Source organism: Antechinus flavipes, chromosome 5 (assembly GCF_016432865.1).
Source record: "Antechinus flavipes isolate AdamAnt ecotype Samford, QLD, Australia chromosome 5, AdamAnt_v2, whole genome shotgun sequence".
Classification (NCBI taxonomy): Eukaryota; Metazoa; Chordata; class Mammalia; order Dasyuromorphia; family Dasyuridae; genus Antechinus; species Antechinus flavipes.
This window is the reverse complement of record NC_067402.1, coordinates 290,656,091-290,675,249: the sequence shown is the minus strand read 5'-3', so window position 1 is coordinate 290,675,249 and position 19,159 is coordinate 290,656,091. Positions and strand designations below refer to the sequence as shown.

General features: G+C 50.8%; 1 protein-coding gene across 2 annotated transcripts in view; it reads right to left on the bottom strand.

Annotated features, from left to right (window-relative positions):
* The window catches only part of EFCAB6 (EF-hand calcium binding domain 6), a 198,007-nt gene that overhangs the window by 144,579 nt on the left and 34,269 nt on the right, over positions 1-19,159 (bottom strand). For both annotated transcript variants that reach the window (XM_051962249.1, XM_051962251.1), the window contains exons 3-5: positions 14,767-14,978; positions 8,654-8,742; positions 4,212-4,275 (exon numbers count right to left, since the gene is read on the bottom strand). In XM_051962249.1, the coding sequence (XP_051818209.1) occupies positions 4,212-4,275; positions 8,654-8,742; positions 14,767-14,978 (365 nt within the window). The remainder of the gene's footprint in view (positions 1-4,211; positions 4,276-8,653; positions 8,743-14,766; positions 14,979-19,159) is intronic.

The window sequence follows — 19,159 nt, the reverse complement described above, 5'->3', positions numbered from 1 at the left end:
AAGGAAACAGAGGCAGACAGAGTTAGGGAGACAGCTAAGAAGTGTCCAGGGCTGGATTAAAATTCAAGTTTTCCTGACCACAGACCCAGCACTTAATAGAAGGGCATAATAGACAAGGAAGTTTGCACGAGTCCCTTCATTAATTGCTGCAAGGAAGAAAAGCCAGCAACTGCACATGCTTTGAATCAGAAAGGTCTGGGTTCGAGTGCTGCCCCTCACACCTGGGGGCCCCGGGGGTCCACAGAGCTCCAGGCCACTCGCTAGGACTTGCCTCCCTCCACGGGTCTCCAGAGCAGGATCACGGTTTTGGAGCGGAGGAATCTTAATTTCCCAGAGGCAGAGACTTTAGCCCAGAGACTGTGCCTGGCACACAGTCGGCACTTCATAAATGCTGGCTGCCAGCCTGATTGGCCCAGACTTATCCAGGAATGAGCAGCAGAGCTGGGGGCCCAGCTCCAGGAGTACACTTTCTGCTGACCCTGCATGCGCTTCAGGGGCAGCCGGACACCATCCATGCCCTCTAGACCCCAGTGCCCTCATCTCTGGCATCCCCTCGGGCTGGCTCGGCTGTGTCACTCGGGCTCTGAGAAAGCGGCAGAACTCTCTGCTAGCCTGGAGCTGAGCGGGGGCTGGCGCTGCGTGGCCCCCTCTCTGAAGCCATTCTCTGGGGGAGCCAGGTGGATGCAGGGGGTACCTGCCTTACAGCCTGACCTTGGCACCTTACCCAGGTGATCTTGGGCAGATGAACAGCTCCCGTTCCCTCTCTAGCCTATAGCTAATTCCTCTGCAAAATGGCAGCTAGATGGCGCTGGACCTGGAGTTAAGACCCGAGTTCAAATTCAGACACTGGCTGGCGGTGTGACCCTGTACAAATGCTTATTTCCTTCTCTTCCCTTACTGACTCCCATACAAGCTTTGCGAACACGGTTCAGGGGTCTCCCGGGGGGTCTTAGCTTCCCTAACTGAAGGGCACATTTTTAAGCTCTCCCACCCAGTCCTGAAGAGGGGGCAGAGCTCTGGGACCCCCAAGCGGGAGGCGCGGTCCCAGCAGTTCAGACCCGGGCTTGGAGTGTTCCTCAGAGACGCCGAATGACCTTGGAGCTCGGGCGCTCTCCCGTTGGCGCCTCCGACAAGTTCTATGGCCCTAGTCTGCTGATCAATAGGGACAGTCTTGAGTCAGCATAAGAGCGAGTCTGTGTAACGTAGGAATATTAACACCCTTGAACATGCACAGCAGGAAACAACAATTAGCCAACATGTGAATTGTGGTTCAATTAACATTTCTATTCTCAAGGCTAATCATTTGTTAGTTTAAGTGAGACATTAGGCCTTGATTAGAGATGAAACTGTTGGCAGGGTTGGGCTCCCTGGTGGAAAATGCAAGGTGTGTGAAATTTAAACACGCTTGGAGGGAAATCCAAACCCACTCGCCTTCCTTCGCCAGCGCTAATGGCCCTAGGAAAGGCAGACCTCTGCCTCAAAGCTAAGAGTCTTGACAATGGAACGAGAAACAGAGTCTCAATGGTGTTTGTTCTGCCCTGCCCTCGACGCTGGGCAGGGCCCGTTTCTCCTAAGGTAGTACTTTCCTCTCCAAAGTAGGCACTTCACCCATATCTATTAATTTTATTTGGGGCTCCAATTGCACTGCAAGGAAAGGAACCCCCAGGTTCTAGGATTCCGGATCTAGAGCTGAAAGGGCTCTCTGAGACATCTAAGGGAGCGTCTTCCTTTGACAGATGAGGAAATGATGGCACAGAAAGGGAAATGACTTGGGATTATCGAGCAGCCAGGGTTAGCTGGGATCTCCAAGGCCATCTGCCAAGCTTCCCCTCCCCCATTTTACTGAATCAGCTGAGATGCAGCACCATGGTCACACAGGTAGTGTCCAAGGTGAGACGCAAGCATTGAGTTTGAGCTTGAAGGGATCTTAGAAGCCACTGAGTCCCACCCCATCATTTTCCAAAGGAGGAAACAGAGACTCAGAGGGAAAAAGGGCTCACAGACAGGGGGTGGGTGGGATAGGAGAAGACTCCCGACTTCCTGACCCCAAGACCAAGACTACATCTCTGTGTCCAGAATCAGGGGGTTGGCCATGAGAGGCAGCATGACGGTAGCTAGAGAAAGGAAAGTGGGGGCAATCAGGGAGACTCAACTTCAAGGCTTTCCACTGTGTCTCTGGGAACATCACATAACCTCATTTCCCAGCTTTGGAAGCCAAGGTTGCAGAGGCCTCCCAGACTGACTGGCAGAGGGGGTTTCCGTCTTGGGGAACTCCCCACCCGGAGGAAATCTCAGCTCTTGATAGAACAACAGGGACACCCAGCGTGGTCCCTGATTCCCGGGGGATGCTAGGAGGCTCCAAGGGCTTGGCAGACTTCAAAGCTCTGGGTAAATAGTGGGTGCTCCCAACCGCAGTGGAGAATCCCCATTATCTGACCAAGGTGGGTATCAGCCCACTCCCCCTTGCCTTAACTTATTCCCTGACAAAGCCAGCTTGGGAAGGACACAAGAGACACTTTTGCCTTCATGTCAAACAGATTTCCTGCAGACTAGAAAGTGAGCAGCTGTGGACACAGGGCTCAGAGAGGCCCCCAAAGCCACCCAAGTTAACCCCTCATTCTGCCAAGGAGATGGTGAGACCCTGACACCTAAAGGGACTTATCCAAAGTCATGGGCAGTGGGCCTGGCTCCAACCAGGGGTTTCTGGTGGTGTAAAATTAGTCAGGAAGTCAGGAAAGTAGGCTAAATGTCTCGGGAGGCCCCCAAACTCTCCCTTACGACTGATCATTGGGATGACCAGTGAGAGCGGGGCTTTCACAGATAATTTGAGGACTTCAGAACTGTTATGGGTTTTTTTAAAAAATACTTGAAAATCTCAGAAGAATTCAGCAGAGGAAAATCAATTAGGCACTGTTCAAATTGGCATTTTAAATGGAGCACTTGCAGCAGCCACAGTCCCCACTTTGTTAATATAATTCACCGGCTTTATGGCTCAGAGAGAGGCTGATCCTCATTCACATTCTGGTGGAGAAGCAAACATCCAGAGACCCCGATTTTGAGATCACTATGCTGAGCCAGAAACACTGATTCAGCACCCACTGTTTGCAGAGCCCATTCTTTGGGTACTGAGGGAGAGGTCCTAGTTCCCTCTCCACCAAAGAGCTTCCTGTTGAGCAGGGGCCACGAAAGGAACCAATCCCATTGCCAGTTATAGACAAGCTTACCTGCTGAGTGCCTTCTTGTGAGACCAAGCCCTGTGGGACATTAGGAGTTGGAAGCCTAGAGAGCTCCATGAAGGAGACAGCCCTGAAATGGAGCTTTAAATAAGGGAGGCAAGGCATTTCAGGTACCAGGAGCTGTCCGATCGGACCAGAGAAATGCCCGTGTGAGCCAAGGATGCAGAGGCTGGGGCTCGCCTTGTTTCTGGAACACCTGGGGCACCTACCACAATCTGCATTGTCTCCCAAGAGCAGGGAGCCAGTGAGACTTTTGAGCAGAGAAGGGACAACAGCAGCCACTGTTTCAATAGCTATGTCTAGCAAAGGAAGCCTGTCCCTGCCCGCTAGGAGCTTCCATTCTATTGCCCCAATGGACAGATAACAAGGATGATTCTGACTATATATATTGTGACACTATACAAAGGATGAGCTGGCGAGCAGAGAGATGAGAGGGAGCGGGCCCTGGGATGAGAGGCTCCCAGCCTGATGGACTTCCGAGAGCCTCTTACCCAACGCCTTTATCTTAGAGCTGAGCAAACAGAGCCCTAGAAAATGATGTGTTCAAGCTGGAGCCCAAGCCAGCCTTCCTTCCAGGGGGCCAGGCTGGAGACAAGCAGAAACTAAACCCTGCATGCTGGGCTCCATGCACTCCCGGGGCTCCATGCACCTCCCCGGGGATAGGGACTCCGGGGATGGGGCCTCCGAGAAGCCAGGCCTGCCAGACCACAGAGGGAACCGCAGCAAGAGTTAACACAATGTCACGAAGATTCTGAATCATCCGTTTGTCATTCAGCCCAATCAAAAGGCAAGAAACGCAGCCGAAGATGGGCTTCCAATCAGATCGGGACAAAAGTACCTTCTCAGTCAAGAAGAGCCTGACATGAGAACTAGTGACAACATGTAGTTTGTTTCCTGGCATTTACCTCTGGTAGCTATTACTTTGGGCCAAGATTGGAGGGGAAGCATTTAGAGAACATTCTAATATGATTATACCTTTTCTCCTAACATGCATTCAAGTTGATTCAATGACTTGCTGGTAAACTGTTTCCCAGGCGTCCTGAAAAATAAAAAATAAAAAAAGACAAGAAGATGAATACCTGATACAAAACAGAGGGGGAAGAGACAAAACGCTTGTAGTAGAATTACGCTTAAGCTCCATTTGCATCTTATAATTGTCACTTAAGTTCAATCTGCAACTCGAAAACCAAATAAAAGCAAACAGACACAGACAACTCTAATGATTAAATAATGGCTTCTATCAGAATGTCATCAAATATAAGGATCAGAGGAAGGAGAACACCAGGGACATGATGACAAGAACCCGTGTGTTTTTTGTATTCTAATCGTTGGGGACCCAGGAGACCAAGAAAAGCCATCCCGGGCGGGGGCACCGGAGGCTCCCCACCAGTCACCAACCTCACCTTGTCCACCAAAACAAGTGTGAATTACAGCTCCTCAGTCATTGACAGGTTGGTGGCCCTCCAACATTAGGCAACTTTTAATAGTTATTTAATAGTTGAACTTGAGTAGCCCTTTACAATTTATAAAGCTTTTATTATTCTTGGAACAGAGGTCCCAAGAAAGGGAAGAGACTGCAGGCTCAGGAGTAAGGGCAGGATTCAAACCCAGGACTTCTGGCTTCATAGCCAGCACTAGGAGAGGCTTAAGATGATTTGACTCCAGGATAATGTGTCCTGTCCTCGGGCTCAATGCAGGGCTCCTGAGGGGGAGCTCTGAGGCCATCTTGTACAATCTCCTCATTTTACAGATAAGGAAGTAGGGCTTGGGACTGGACAGTGACTGGCCCAGAGCCAGCTAGGAGGCTGTGTGGTAGAACCCAGGTCCTCTGCCTGGGTCCCAGGCACTGCAGCTCTGTCTCTCCTGAATGGTCCCCTTGAGCAGGCGCCTCAGATGGACAGGGCCAGTCAGCCCCTCAATCGACAGACAGGCAAAGGAAGGCCCATGGCAGTCAAGTGATGAGTCTCTAGACCCAAGTAGTCCCATTGCCTTGGGCAGCCATCAGGGTGAGTCACAGAGCTGGGCCAGAACTGCTTTGAAATGTATAAAGGGCTCCCGAGATGGAAGGAATTTTTCCAGGACCCATCAGAACCTTGTCATGATCTGGCTGCAGGCCCGGAAGATCACTACCCTCAAATCACCCAAGCCTGTCCTCCAGCACAGCCCAGGCCCAATTTAGGTTCAGCTGAAATAAAATATATGTAACTTTTCCAATTAAAAAAAGAGCGGGGAGGGATCTCTATCTCTTCCACCTCCCAGGAAGTAAGGGTCAGTGGGTCCTATTACAAAACAAAGAAAAATCCAAAAATCCGGGTCCTTTTCTTAGCCCCCTTTTAGAACCCAGCTCAGATGGTAGCTTCCATTTCCCCCCAAAAGGAGTTTCTCAAATGAGCACTTAGATGTTTGCAAAACAAACAAAAATCCCTTCGAATGAAATCTGAGATTAAGATGGGGCCCTTTAAAGCAAAAATCATCAGACTCTTCCAGAAGCGAATGGTGAGTCACCGCCCATGAATGGGAAGAATGCGAGACCCTGCTCTGTGGGAATTAGGAAATCATTCTTATGCTAAGGTCTCTGGAGTGTCTCTGCGGTGGGTACACCTAGGAAAAGAAAGCTCGCTTGAAGAAAGGAGATGTTCTTAAACTAAATAGCTAACTTTGAATTTTGGCCAGTTATCAGCTCCCAATGGCAAATGGGGAAGTGCATGCACTTTAAAGGGTGTAACGAGTCCGTAATTTCCTACAAGAATGAATTTCCTAGGGTCACCTCTAAGAAGCAGAATCTGAAAGGGAGAGCAGGGCACCTAGGAACAGATCCATGATTAGGTCCAGGAACAGGGAACAGATGCTCTCTGCCCTAGTCCTACTCCATCCGGGGTGCTGGCTTCACTTCTGGGTGTCGCAGTCCAGGAAGGACTTTGATGCTTTGGGGATGGACAGCCGGGAAGGAGAGGGGCCTCTAGGCTGGGCTAAGATACTACATCAGGGATATTTATCTTGGAGAAGCAAAGACACAAGGAGGCCATGAAGTTGTCTCCACTGGTGATCCCAAGAAATCTTTCTATGCCCCCAGGCAAATAGGTACACAGACCCAACATTCACTGATAACAAATCATAATTTTGTACCCCCCACATTGTTTTAAGACTCCATATGGGGTCATGACCCACAGTTTAAGAAGCTTTAAACTAGTCTATTCCTCCCATTTTACAAATGAGGCCCAGGAAAAGTATAACTTGCCAAGAGGAGCTGGGATTCCAACCCAGGGCCTCTCCATCCTGAGAGACAGGACAAGGCTGTTGCCAGGAGGCAGGAGGAGCAGGAACACAAGTTGCAAGAGAAAGACTTAAGCTCAGTGCAAAAAGAATCCCAACTTCCAAAAGGGTCATGGGCTATTTGGGGTGAAAATGTCCTCCAGCAGATTCTGCATGTTGCAAAGGGCTCCTTGGAGCAGAACAGAAGGACCCTGTCAGCCTCCTTTCCTCGCTAAAACTGTAACTCATTTCAGAGGAAAATGAGACCCATTTACAGAAGGCCTGCCTCTGTGCTTCTGTTTTGCTTTGTTGGCATATTTTAAAACCACAAAGCCAAGATCACTGATGTGAATTAGCTATCTTCCCCCATCAGGAAGAAGCCCCCCCAGCTATTATCAGATAGAACCAGTTCCCAGACTATTCTGATTAAAGAGAGTGCTGTGAAGATGGGACTGTTGATCTATTCCTTAAAACTCTGGACACCTTGAAGTAACCTTTGGGATATTGACTAGTGTGTCTTTGATGGGTCTGGGACCTGGTCTGCCAGGTGCAGTCCATCTGGCTCCTTGACTCCCCCATCTCTGAGCTGTCTCCCCTCCCTCTTAATTTCAAACTTTTACACTTGGAAAACCTGAAGGCTATATTTCCCCTATAAAAGATCTGCTTATGATGACGATCTTTGCTAAGTCCTTCTCAGGGCTGAGCCTACTAGGAGGTTACTCTCTCTCCATCCTCATAATGCCTTCCCTCTAATGATATCTTTCTCCCTACTCTGGCTAACTGGTTAGTCTACCTATATGCTCTCCCAACTCTTATTTCATATTTGCCATTCCTGCGCCTATTTTACTTCTTATTTTGTCTGTAACTTCCTCCCCTAAGTAATCCTATCTTTTGGCAAAAAGAATGGTAATTGTGAATTTGTCACATGATCATTTAGAACTAGGAAATCCCCAAAGAGCACTGAATTTTAATTCAGAGGACCTGGGTTCAAATCCCATTTCTGTCATTTGTGTGATTTTAGGCAAATGACTTTCCCAATATAAACCTAAGTTTCCTCATCTGTGAAATTGGTCTAAAGAACTTTGGGGGCCTCCTCCAAGTCCAATTCTCTCTGATGTTTGATCTTCCTGACCTTGGATTACTTTCCCCTCAGTTTCCTTCACCAAAAAACAAAGAGATTGAACAAAACACCTTGTGAGTTCCTCCTAGATTTAAACCACGTCCCTCCAAGCCTTTTCAGGAGGAAACAAAGAGCAGATGGCTCATATACAAATTTAAGAATTTAAAATTTGTTTTTTGCTTCCTTCTTTTAAGTCCTTCATTACTGATATGCCTTCTGTTTACCTCAGCTCTCTGGCTCTAAAACAGGATTCTTCCCTTTGGTCATGTGTCATGTGCCCCATGGGCAGTTGGTTTGGAGTAGCCCATAGATGCATCCCTTTATGTAAATCATAAAATAAAATATGGAGGATTGCAAAATAGACCAAGTAGAGTGAAATCAGGATGTCATTTTCCCATCCAAGTTTATGGATCTTCTGACATCTAATCTTGGACTTTAGAGTGAGAACTAGCCCTAGAGTTACTTTTCAGAATATTTTACTGCATTAGTATAAATTGTAATACTAACAATGACAACTTTCAATCTTGCATAACGTGAAAAACTTAGCATCCTAGAGACTCAGGGAACTCAGAGGGGAGATGACTTGCTCAGGGTCCCACAGTCTGAGTCAGAGACCAAGCTGTCTTCCATGTACTCTGCCATCTTGCCCCTCACCTGGTAGAATAAGCATTTCACAGATTCTCATGGACCTGGCCCTTCAGCAGAGACTATGTGAAGTGCCGTGGCCAAAAGCCATCATGAGTCAGTGACCGCTGCCCTGGGATTGGGCCTGCCCATCCCCAGCTGGGCTGGTTCTCTGACAGAACCAATCCATCCACTAGATTGGCACTCACAGCCTTGCCAGCTGGGCAGCACCTGATGAGGCATCAGAACCAGAGGGAGAAGCTATGACTCTGAACCTCTCTGGTCCAACTCCTACAGCCAGGGACACTTCAAGCCAACAAGAGGCATCCAAGGAGACCATCTACACCTGTCTCTATTCTCAATATGTTCATAGAAGCCATAGGGCCAACACTGGATTCCATTAAAGCAAGCCATTCCTTACCTTTTGAGGGAATTCACGTTCGTAATCAGTCTGCCAAACCTGGCCAGGAACTCCAAGTAGGGCACTTCCCCATTGCTGGTAAGGGGTATCTACAATGCAAGATAAACAACAGTAAAGTGACTGTGGCCAAAAGAGGGAAACCCAGAACCAGTCTTCACACTCCTGATTTGCATGGCAGACCACTGACTCAGAGGCTCACCATCCCTTTCAGCAATCAAGTGGACCAGAAATCCCCAGCAATCCAAGTGTGCATGTTCTCTTAGATGGCTAGTTTAGATGTCCAGCAGCTCCTGAGGGGCTGAGGACCCAGCAGAATCTAGAACAGCACCTCAGAGGGCCTAGGGGACTCTCTGTCCTCCAGTAAAAATGTGGAGCAAGAAAAGATTCTGCCTTATCTATATTATAGTCACTGGTTTCTGAAAACAATAAACTGAGTATAAATATGTTTTGATTCCCATCCAAACATATCTATGAACTCCAATTTCCATTACTGTAGAAAGGAGGGTTTACAAGTCCAAGCAATTAGCCCACACTCCAAATGGATGCAAATTTGGAAGAGACAGATCAATCCATTCAATTCATTTCTGCCAGCATCCTTTTCCCTAGCTCTGCTCCCGAGTCAATCTTTGAATGCTTGTTTTTTCTCTCCATTGGCTTTTTTAGCCTAATAAAAGCAGGACAGGGATGGATTCACTGATTCTACCAACCACAGTACCTGGGAAGCTTCCTAGAATCACAGTCGGGAGAGGACTCAGAGTCACCTGGCCCCATCCAGGCCAGAAGCATGGAGGAGAATTCTGGGAAGATGGATGAAGCAGGTCAGTCAATTTCAAGCTCTCCAGATTTCCCCCATACATAGAACAAACTTGTGCCTCAAGGCGAACATAAGCTGGTGAAAAATCAAAAAACTTGGGGCAGAACAGGGTCCTCCTGTACAACCCAAGAATATCTGAAGACAGACCCTGGGCCAGGGATTGACCAGTGTGAAGTGCACACACCTCCAGGCTGACTCCAGAAAAACATCGGGTGGGGACCCTGGGGCTAGCTGGGTTTGGCTGGAGCCTCAGCAGGAAGCACAGGAACTTTTACTTCCTGGACAGATGAGGAGCCGGGGGTCTAAGTCTCTCTTAAGATTAAGAACACCAGGCCCAGCTGTGCTGCAGAAGCAGAGAAGGAACCAGCACACCAGGAGTGCAGAAGCAGGGGAGCGGAACACTGATGGCTATGGGCACTTGCAGGAGTAGTGAGCTCTTGCTTTAGAGTTTCAGGTCACAGAGGAGAGCTGAAGTGAAACTTCATCCCCTCACCCCAGATTAGAGTTGCTTACCCTAATATTTCTCATTTTAAAAAAAAGTGAATTGTCAAAGAAGAAAGAATCTAACCCTTGAAACATACTATGGAAATAGGGAAGACGAGGGTTCATCTTCAGAGGAGGACACTGAAGTAAAAGAAAGTTTCTTTTACCCCAAAGAGTAACATTAAATGGCTCCCTACTCAGAGAGAATTCATAGAAGAACTTTAAAAAGTGTTTTAAAATCAAATGAGAGATATTGAAGAAAAACCAAAATAAATAAATAAAAACCATCCAAGAAAAACAAAAAGATATGGAAAAAGTTATCCAATTAGAAAAGAGTCTTAAAGACTAAAATAACTCTTTGATAATTAGAATTTGGCAAGGGAAAGCTAGTGAAAGAGACCAAGAAATAACAAAACAGAATAAAAGAATGAAAAGATAGAACAGAATGTGAAACATCTTATAAGAAAAACAACAGATTTGGAGAACAGATCAAGAAAAGAAAATATAAATAAGAGTGGTTAAACTACTTGAAATCTGTGACCAGAAAAAAGAACCTTGACACAATAATGCAAGAAATAATTCAAGAAAATTGTCCTGGAGTAATGGAACATATGGGGAAAGTAGAAATAGAAAAAAAAAATCCACCAAACACTACCTCAAAGAGATCCTCTATGGAAAACACATAGGAATATTATTGCTAAATTTCAAAAAGCCCAGATCAAAGAGAAAATTCTAAAAGAAACAAGGAAAAAACTACTCCAATACACCAGATCTACAATTAGAATTGTACAGGACTTTGCAGCAGCCACAATAAAAGACCACGGGTCCTAGAATCATATATGCTGGCAATCAAAAGAACTAAGTCCATGATGAAAAATATCATATCCAACAAACTATCTGTAATATTGAATGAAAAAAAGGACATTCAACAAACTTGCAGATTTTCTGGATTTTCTTTCAACCAAACCCAAATTCAAGAGAAAATTTAACATATAAGAACCAATATCCAAGATTAATTTCAAAGAACTTAACATGGATAACTTATTTGTGGTTATTACATGGAAATGTATAGCATATGTTTAAGATTGATATCAGCAATTGGATAGTTCAAAAGAATGATTTATACAAATGAAGTGCAGAAGAACAGACACAGAAGCATTAAAGGGAGGAGGAGGATTCATTGTTCTGAAAACCTACACATATGTCACGAAGGGTATAGCACCTTCCAAAATCTATAAAGAAATAAGGGGAAGGGATGGGCAGAGGGGGAAGCAAAGGGTGTGGGAAGAAGACATGGGAGGGATCTATGAGTGGAGGGAGGTTAAGTAATAACAAAGCAAGTGAAGGAGCAGAATTAAAACAAGGAGTCAGCAGGGACAGGAAGGAGATATCAGAAACATGAGTCCCTACTACTCCATTCCCCCTCAGGGACCACTGGATCTTGGCCTGAGGGTCCCCATCCTAGCCATCTCACAATCTGGGACAATGCCTTCATTCTCTGCCTTCCACCCAATGCTCCAGAGTTCCTGACAGAACCCATCTGATCCATTTTCAAGATGATAGTCCTTCAGATATTGAAGCCCCCTAGTCTTCTCTTCTCTGTCTTAAATAGTGCCAGTTCTTTCAGCCATTCCTTCTAAACACTGCTACTGCTTCCCTCCAGGTTCAGCGGCCCCTCGGACTCTAGGCACAGAACATGTGCAATCTCTGCTCATCACGTGTGGCCGTCAGGCTTGGGGACGACTACGATGGGCGAGAGAATGACAAAGCCCGTCTCCCCGGCTGAACAGGTCCCCACAGGAGACCCAGAATTTGTAGCCTTGGGCCACTCCTCTCACAGACAGCCCTGAGCGCCCCTGGGGCCTTCCCAGTACTTGCTTTGGCGATAGGCGGGAAGGATAGCGGCGGGCCCTCCACTAGCCCGGTCCCACTGGGAAACTGGCCAACCCTCAACAGGCCACTCTGCAGCGGCAACTTCCTTTATTTAAGGAAGCCACTGGCCCCTCCTCCTCCAGGTGAGAGGATGTAGATCGTGGACTGGGAGTCCGGACCTGGGTTTGGTTATAATCAATAATAATAACGGCATTTCAATCGCCACATGTCAGGTTGGTCCAACTGCAGTATCTGCCTCTCTCTAGGCCGCACACTGAGGAAGGCTGGGGCTGTGGTGGGACTTCTTTCAGCTTTGCCCCCCAGCCCTAGCAGAGGGTCGTCTACAAGGGGCACATGCCGACCGAAAATCTAGCTCCTATTGCCCCGATCCACAAGCGGAAGCCCCCCGGCCTGAGGCCCTGCAGGGAACATTTCTATTTCCAGAAAGCATCTGTTGCAAGCCGGCCTGCACAAGCCCGATAGGCCGAGCTCAGGCTGTCTCTTCCGACGGGCCGGGACTGCACGTTGGGGGAACATTTGCCACTTTCCTTACATCGGAGCAGAGCTCCTCCCCTCCTCCTCCTTCTCAAGGCTCTGCAGCAGAGCCCAGGCTCTCACGACTGACCCGGGAAGGCCTGGAGAAGGAGCCCAAATGCTCGGGGAGCTAGCCCAGCAGGCCCGGGCTGGAAGGGGCTGAAAGGATGACCAGTTGCTAGAGTGGGAGGGGTCTCAATCAGCACCAGCGGACAGACCACCGGGGCCGGAGGAGTCCTGCAGTGTCCCTGGGGAGTCGGCTCCCTTTTTGGGATGATGAGGGGGGCTTTCAGAGACAGGAGCTGTGAGGGTGGAAGCAGCTAGGAAAAGCTGGGGAAGTCAGGACAGGAAACGGCAAGGCCCCGGGTCAAGAGTGAAATGAAGCCTGCCAGAAATCTGTCTTTGCGTGTTTGTTTTCATAGCAAGTGACTCAGCCACTCGAGAATGGCCGCCGAATCCTGCTGGCGGGGTCTGTCCCCTGCGTGAGAGCCTGGCTGAGGGGGGCTGCTTCTGTGGGCGGCAGGCCCGGCTCCAATCTCTGCAGACCGTGATAAACTGCTCAGAAGGGATGGCCGGTGGCTGGGGAGCCAGAAATGGGGGGAAGGAGAGCATCTGGAGCAGACAGGGCTCCCCAGTCTGAAGATCAGGGGCCCCAGGGAGGACTGACAGCACCCAGAGATTAGCCTGGTTCTGGTGACCCGGGAGAGAAGGAGGAGGAAGGACAGAGACACCCACAGAGATTCTGGATCAGAAAAGACTTCCTCTCGCCAAGAGTTGTCTCAGAAAGAGAAGGGGGGGCCTCAGGCAGGAGGTAATGAGCTCCCCATCCCCAGAGGGTGCACACAGCAGCTGGGCAAGCCCCTGTCCAAGAGGGTGCAAGCAGATTGCTGGTCAAGTGGAGGTGGAGCAAGATCGCATCAGAGACGCCTAGGAAGTCTCAGAGAAGTGGAACAGCCTCGGAAGAATCCAGAGTCCCAGGGTCCAAAGCCCAGCTAACACACCGGCTACCGTATCGTCTACAACCACGGGAGTCTGTGTGTGTGTGTGTGTGTGTGTGTGTGTGTGTGTGTGTGTGCGCGTGAGTGTGCGTGTGTGTGTTGTGTATATGTATGTGTGTAGTGTGCATGTGTGTATGTATGTGGTGTGTGTGCACTTGCATGCTTTTTGTGAATGTGCATTGTGTGTTGTGTGTTTGTGTATATGTGTGCAATGTGTTGTATATGTGTGTGTACATGTGTACAGTGTGTGTTGTGTATGTGTGTGTACAGTGTGCACGTGTGTGTGTGTGTGTTTTCTGACCACACTAACCACCCAGTGCACGTTCTTGCCACCGCTTGCTCAGTGACATCCTACCCTCCATGATCCCTTTGGGGTTTCGCCCTTTGGGGTTTTCTGGGCAGTTACAGGAGTAATCTGCCATTTGCTTCTCCACTTGTTTTACTTATGAGAAAACTGAGGCAAAAATCGGTCATGGGCTCTTTCAGGGTCACAGCGCTGAGAAGTGTCTGAGGCTGGATCTGAACTGGGGGATTCCCACTCCCAGAGCCAGCGCCCCCTCCCCGGGACTCCGGCTGCCCCTCCGCTCTCACTGTATCACCCAGATTTATTTTCTATTTGACCAGATTGTAAGGGCCGTGAGGGCGGGTTCCACGAAGGCCCTGCTACGGAAGCAGTTGTGTCACATGACAGCGGGCTTCTTCCCAGAGCTTCCTCACAGGAAGTCAGCTCAAAGGGGAGCAAGATATTAAAGCGATGGCAAACCTATAGAACGGAGAACATCTGAGGGAGGGGAACCTTGGAACAGAAAAGGTCAAGTTTGGGAGGGGCCTTGGAACAGGGGATGTCAGGGCTGGGAGGGGGCTTAGAACAGGGGATGTCAGAGCTGGGAGGGAGCTTAGAACAGGGGAGGTCAGGGCTGGGAGGGGGCTTAGAACAGGGGACGTCAGAGCTGGGAGGGGGCTTAGAACAGGGGAGGTCAGAGCTGGGAGGGAGCTTAGAACAGGGGATGTCAGAGCTGGGAGGGAGCTTAGAACGGGGGATGTCAGAGCTGGGAAGGGACTTAGAACAGGGGATGTCAGAGCTGGGAGGGAGCTTAGAACAGGGGATGTCAGAGCTGGGAAGGGACTTAGAACAGGGGATGTCAGAGCTGGGAGGGAGCTTAGAACAGGGGATGTCAGAGCTGGGAAGGGACTTAGAACAGGGGATGTCAGAGCTTGATGGAGTTTGGTCCAACCCTTTAATCTTACAGATGAGGCAACGAAAGCCCTATGGGGAGCTCCCTCCCAATCCTGGTCCCTTGCTCCCTCGTTTCCCTGACAACACCCTGAAGGACCAGGCAGCATGCACAGGACAAGAAGGAAAGGAGGGTTAGGGCCCCAGCAGGGGGTGGTCCCCACCTCCCCGTCCTTACCTGTGATAACACTTCATTAAACTGCTTTCTAGTGAGAGGCAGAAGGTAAACTTCGATTATCCTTCTCAGCTGACTCTTGGTCACCCTCAGTGTTTGCTCGGAATCAATGATGCTGAACGCCTTCTTCAGTTCATCTTCTTTTTTGAGAATTTTTTGAAAGAAGATTCGGTCAAGATCGGCAAAGGACAAGACAGGATTCACAACACTTATAGCTGGAAAACAGAAGCAGCCGCTTAATAAACGTGTTTACAACAGAAAACCGAGACGCGCTCAGAGCGGCCCGGCCGGCTCAGCTTCCCCAGCGCCTCCCCGTAGCGGCCGAGTCCCAGCAGTGGAGGGGCCGTGGGTCATGGCCGAGGCCCCAGACAGCGCTGGGGCTCGGAGGGCCGAGGACCACAGCAGCTGCTCTTTGGTATTCCCTCCCTGGGGACCCCCAGGCACAAAACCCAAGCTGTCCATCTACTTCGGAGAGAGGGGAATCTGCACAACCAGAAATGACTCGGGGGTTCCTGAGGGTCCCAGAAAACACAAAGATGATGACGACATTTATTTCCCCCCCTCGGGATCCTCTCCGCCCATTCTCCAGAGTCCCCCCTGGGTCCACTCTCCTTGGCGGGAGACCAGGGAGCAATGAAGGGCTAAGAGGGGGAGGTCACCCCCCCACGTGGGGAGTGAAAAGGCTCGGCCGTAACGGTTCTAGGATTCTGAGCGGGAGTCCCTGGAGCTCTGCTAGTGCCCCCTGCCCGCTTCTGGGGCACGGAGACGAAACCGAGGTCCCCACAGCTCAACAGGCTCATCCAGAACTCGGTCTCATTAAAGTCGGTGACCTCCCTGAGCGAAGCTGGGCTTCCTGCCGGGTCGTGAGGGAACGTCTCCCACGGCTCCCAGCCTCTGCTGGCTGCCCTGCGACCGACCGGCCCACAAGCACGCAGTGAGTGCCTACTGTGTGCACGGGGCAGTGCTAGGGGCCGGAGGTACCCTCCGCGCTCAGGAAACTTACATTCTACCAGGGAAACAACAGCTACACACACAACCAACAACTGACAGACATTTATGAGGCAACTCCTGTGAGCACAACACTAGAAACAAAAGTCGCTGGGGAAAGCTCTGATCCCTGGTTCTGCAGATCGTTTCCTATCGTTGACACCCCCTTGCCCTAGGCCAGCCTTGAAGCCACCCAGAAAAGCCGGCCCCTCCTCCACGTGACCTGCCCCGGTCTCCCCCAGGCTGACACAGGGCAGTCCTTGTCCGTGTCCTCCCCTTGCCACAGTCTCTCCTCAAACACAGCACCCGGCAGCCGCTAACGGTCTCCCCGGCAGGGGTCCAGCAAAGCGAGTCGGCTGGGAAGAGCCGGCCGGGGATAAATCTGGCCCATAGGCCCCTCCACAGGCTACATGTCTGTGGGCACACGCACACGCTCCATTTCTGGCTAAAAATGGGAGAGAGGGGGGCCTGGACACTACGGGTAAATACACATGTGCCCACTGATGGCACAAATTAGTAACAAATGACTTAATTTTCTTTTACCATGGAATTTCATTTATTTTATTAGCTACCAGGGAGAAAGAGAAGGCGGGAAAGAATGTTTGTGGGCTGGTAAATCTTGGGCTTTTACACACAAGGCTGTAAATGGTTTTGTGATTACAGTTTATTTATTAGCTCTGTCCATCACTTATTAAGCTCCGGGCAGACATAAAACGGATTTTAGGAAAGCTCCGTCTCCCCTAGAACACCCATGCGAGGGCGAGTAGAGAAGGAGGGGGGATTGTTGGGCCCCACGCCTCACCCCCACTTCCGAGTCACCGAACCCCTCTGGGCACAGACGCGATGCCACCTGGGATCTTAGATGGATTCAGACACGGCCAAACAAGAGACTGAACGAATCCCTCTCAAGGGGGTGCAAAGTCTCCTCGCTGGGAGTCGGAAGACCTGGCTCCAAGGAATCCTCTTGCCATTTTTGGATGGCAAGTCAGTTCCCCCTCTCTCGAAGCCTTGGTCCCTTTTTCTATAAAATGGGGATAATAGCAACCGTACCCCAAAGCCCGCCCCTCACTGGGTGGGAAGGAGGGAGACCTCGGCAAGCCTCCCAGCGCTCCCTGAAGCCCTTGTTCCCCCAATCTCAAAATGGAAGGGAGTTGGGCGCCATCTTGTCTGGCTTCAGTCATCTGTAACAAGTGACTTGGTGGCCCCCGGCGAAGGCCTTCAGGGGGAGCTCATTCCCTGGGGACACATCCCGGCCCTGCTGGATGCTGGCTCTGTAAGAAAGCTCCTCCTGGTGCTTCAGGCAGCTCACGCCAGCTTTCCCGGCCCATCAGCGCCACGAGGCCTCCCGGGCCTGGCCCTCCCCTCTGGACCCGCCCCCTCCCCTGCCCCAATCGGGTCTCTAGGTCCAGCCTGGTTGGGGCCGAGAACCCTGCCAGACACTGGATCCCAGCTAAGAGAGCCCGCGTGGCAGCTCTTTGGGTTTATTCGATTATCGCAGTGGACAACCAGTCATCACACAGCTTTCTTTGGTCCTCTTTGGCAGGGGAGGGAAGGAAGGAGGCAGGCGCCCCACGGCCTTCTGCTCCCCAACTCCTGGGCCTGCTATGGCCAGGGCTGCTTGCAGAGGCTTCCCAAAGCCTGGCGGTCCCCGGGCCATTCCCAGTGTCTGCCTGTAGCTAGCTACAGTGTCATTAGAATGTCAGCAGCTGCCTCAGAACCGAGCTTCGCGGTCCCGGAGCCTCCTCGTGGGCCCATCATGTTCCATGAGAGCGGCGGGGCCTCTCTGGGCCAGGAAAGCCGGCCTTCACTCCGGCCTCCGACCCCAGAGCAGCATTTAGGAGGGGCTGGGCTACAAACGGATGCAGAAGCAGTGGGACCCATTCTGATGGAGGAGAAGAGAGTCGGTAAGCAGGGGAGCAGAGGCTCGAGCCTGGGAGGGAGGCCCGGAGACCCAGCAGGGATGCTCGGAGGGGAGGAGCTAAGGGACCAGGCTCAGCAGGCTGGGGTCGGCCGGGCCGGGGGGCTGGCAGGGCCAAATGGGGGACTTGGGTTTTGATCCTGGAGCAATGGGGACCAGGCAAGTGGATGAGCAGGAGGGTGAACCGGGACTGCGCTTTGGGAGACCCTCTAACAGCCGAGCAGCGGGAGTCCTGGAGCGGCGAGGGGGCCATGGGGGGAGACCAGTCGGAGGGCCGCTGCCCCAGCCGGGGAAAGGGTGATGAGGATGGGCCAGATTGGTCCCGGGCACAGAGCGGAGACGAGGACTCGCAGGAGGGATGCTGGGGAGGCAGAGGGGAGCGGAAGGCTAAGAGTGGGAGCGGGGCCTTGGAGGCGCCCCCAGCCATCAGGGAAGCTGAGGAGAGTGTCGGAGGCGGCTCCAGACAGCCCGAGGAGGAGCGGAGGTCGGGGAGAGGCTTGGGCTGGAGCACCCGATGGAGCATCTGCGGGGAGGGGGTGATGAAATCCCTGCCCAGGAGAAGGTCCTCCCCGGAGCACCTCCAGAGGAAGGTTACACGTCCCAGCCAAGCAGACCAGTCATCGTGACACTGAGCTAGTGCTTTCTGTAGCGGCTGCCGGGGACATCCTTACGTGCACCCGCGGTACCCAGCTCTCTTGGGCGCGTGTGGGTGAAGGAAAGGGGGCAAGCCTGGGGTCAGGAGAGGCTGGAACTCAGAGCTTCCTTCAGGGCCCGGCCGCAGGACCGCGGAACGCTACACAACCCCCCAGTGAGGGTGATGGTGGTAATATGGTCCCGTGTGCATGGTGTGTTGTGAATATTGTTGTACAGAGTGCACTTCACATTGGTGCATAGTGTGCATATGGGCCATTATGCATATAATAACGTGTATTATCACACATATATTACACATACATACACGCTGTGTCCGGTAAACATTGTCGCTAAGATGGGCTGTCACATGGTACGAATTTATTATTGCATAGACACATATCCAACGACGTGTATGTACATAATGAAGTGTTCATTGTGCATGTGTGCATATGTTGTATATGTTACATTTTATGTAATATTTGATACGATAATATGACATTATTTGGTTTGCATGGTGCTGTTGCTACTACGTGCATTACTGTATGTTGTACGTTTTCCTTTGTATTGTGTCCATCAGTTTTATTCTATATTGTATTTAACTTGCCTGGGCCCCTTTCCCATTTTAAGACTGAAACAGAGAGCGCGTGCGCCTCCATACCTACGGGAGAAGAGGTGCATCGGCTCAGGGGGCGCAGGCCAAGCCTTCCGCTCCCACCTGGGCCATGGCCGGGGCCGGCGCCATATCAGAATAGAGATGTTGGCAAGCTGGTCCCCATCCAAGCGATGCTGGCCGGTGCCAGGAGCATGGAAACTAACTGAGCTAAAATACTGTTAGCCTAAAATCACAGAGGGTGCTGG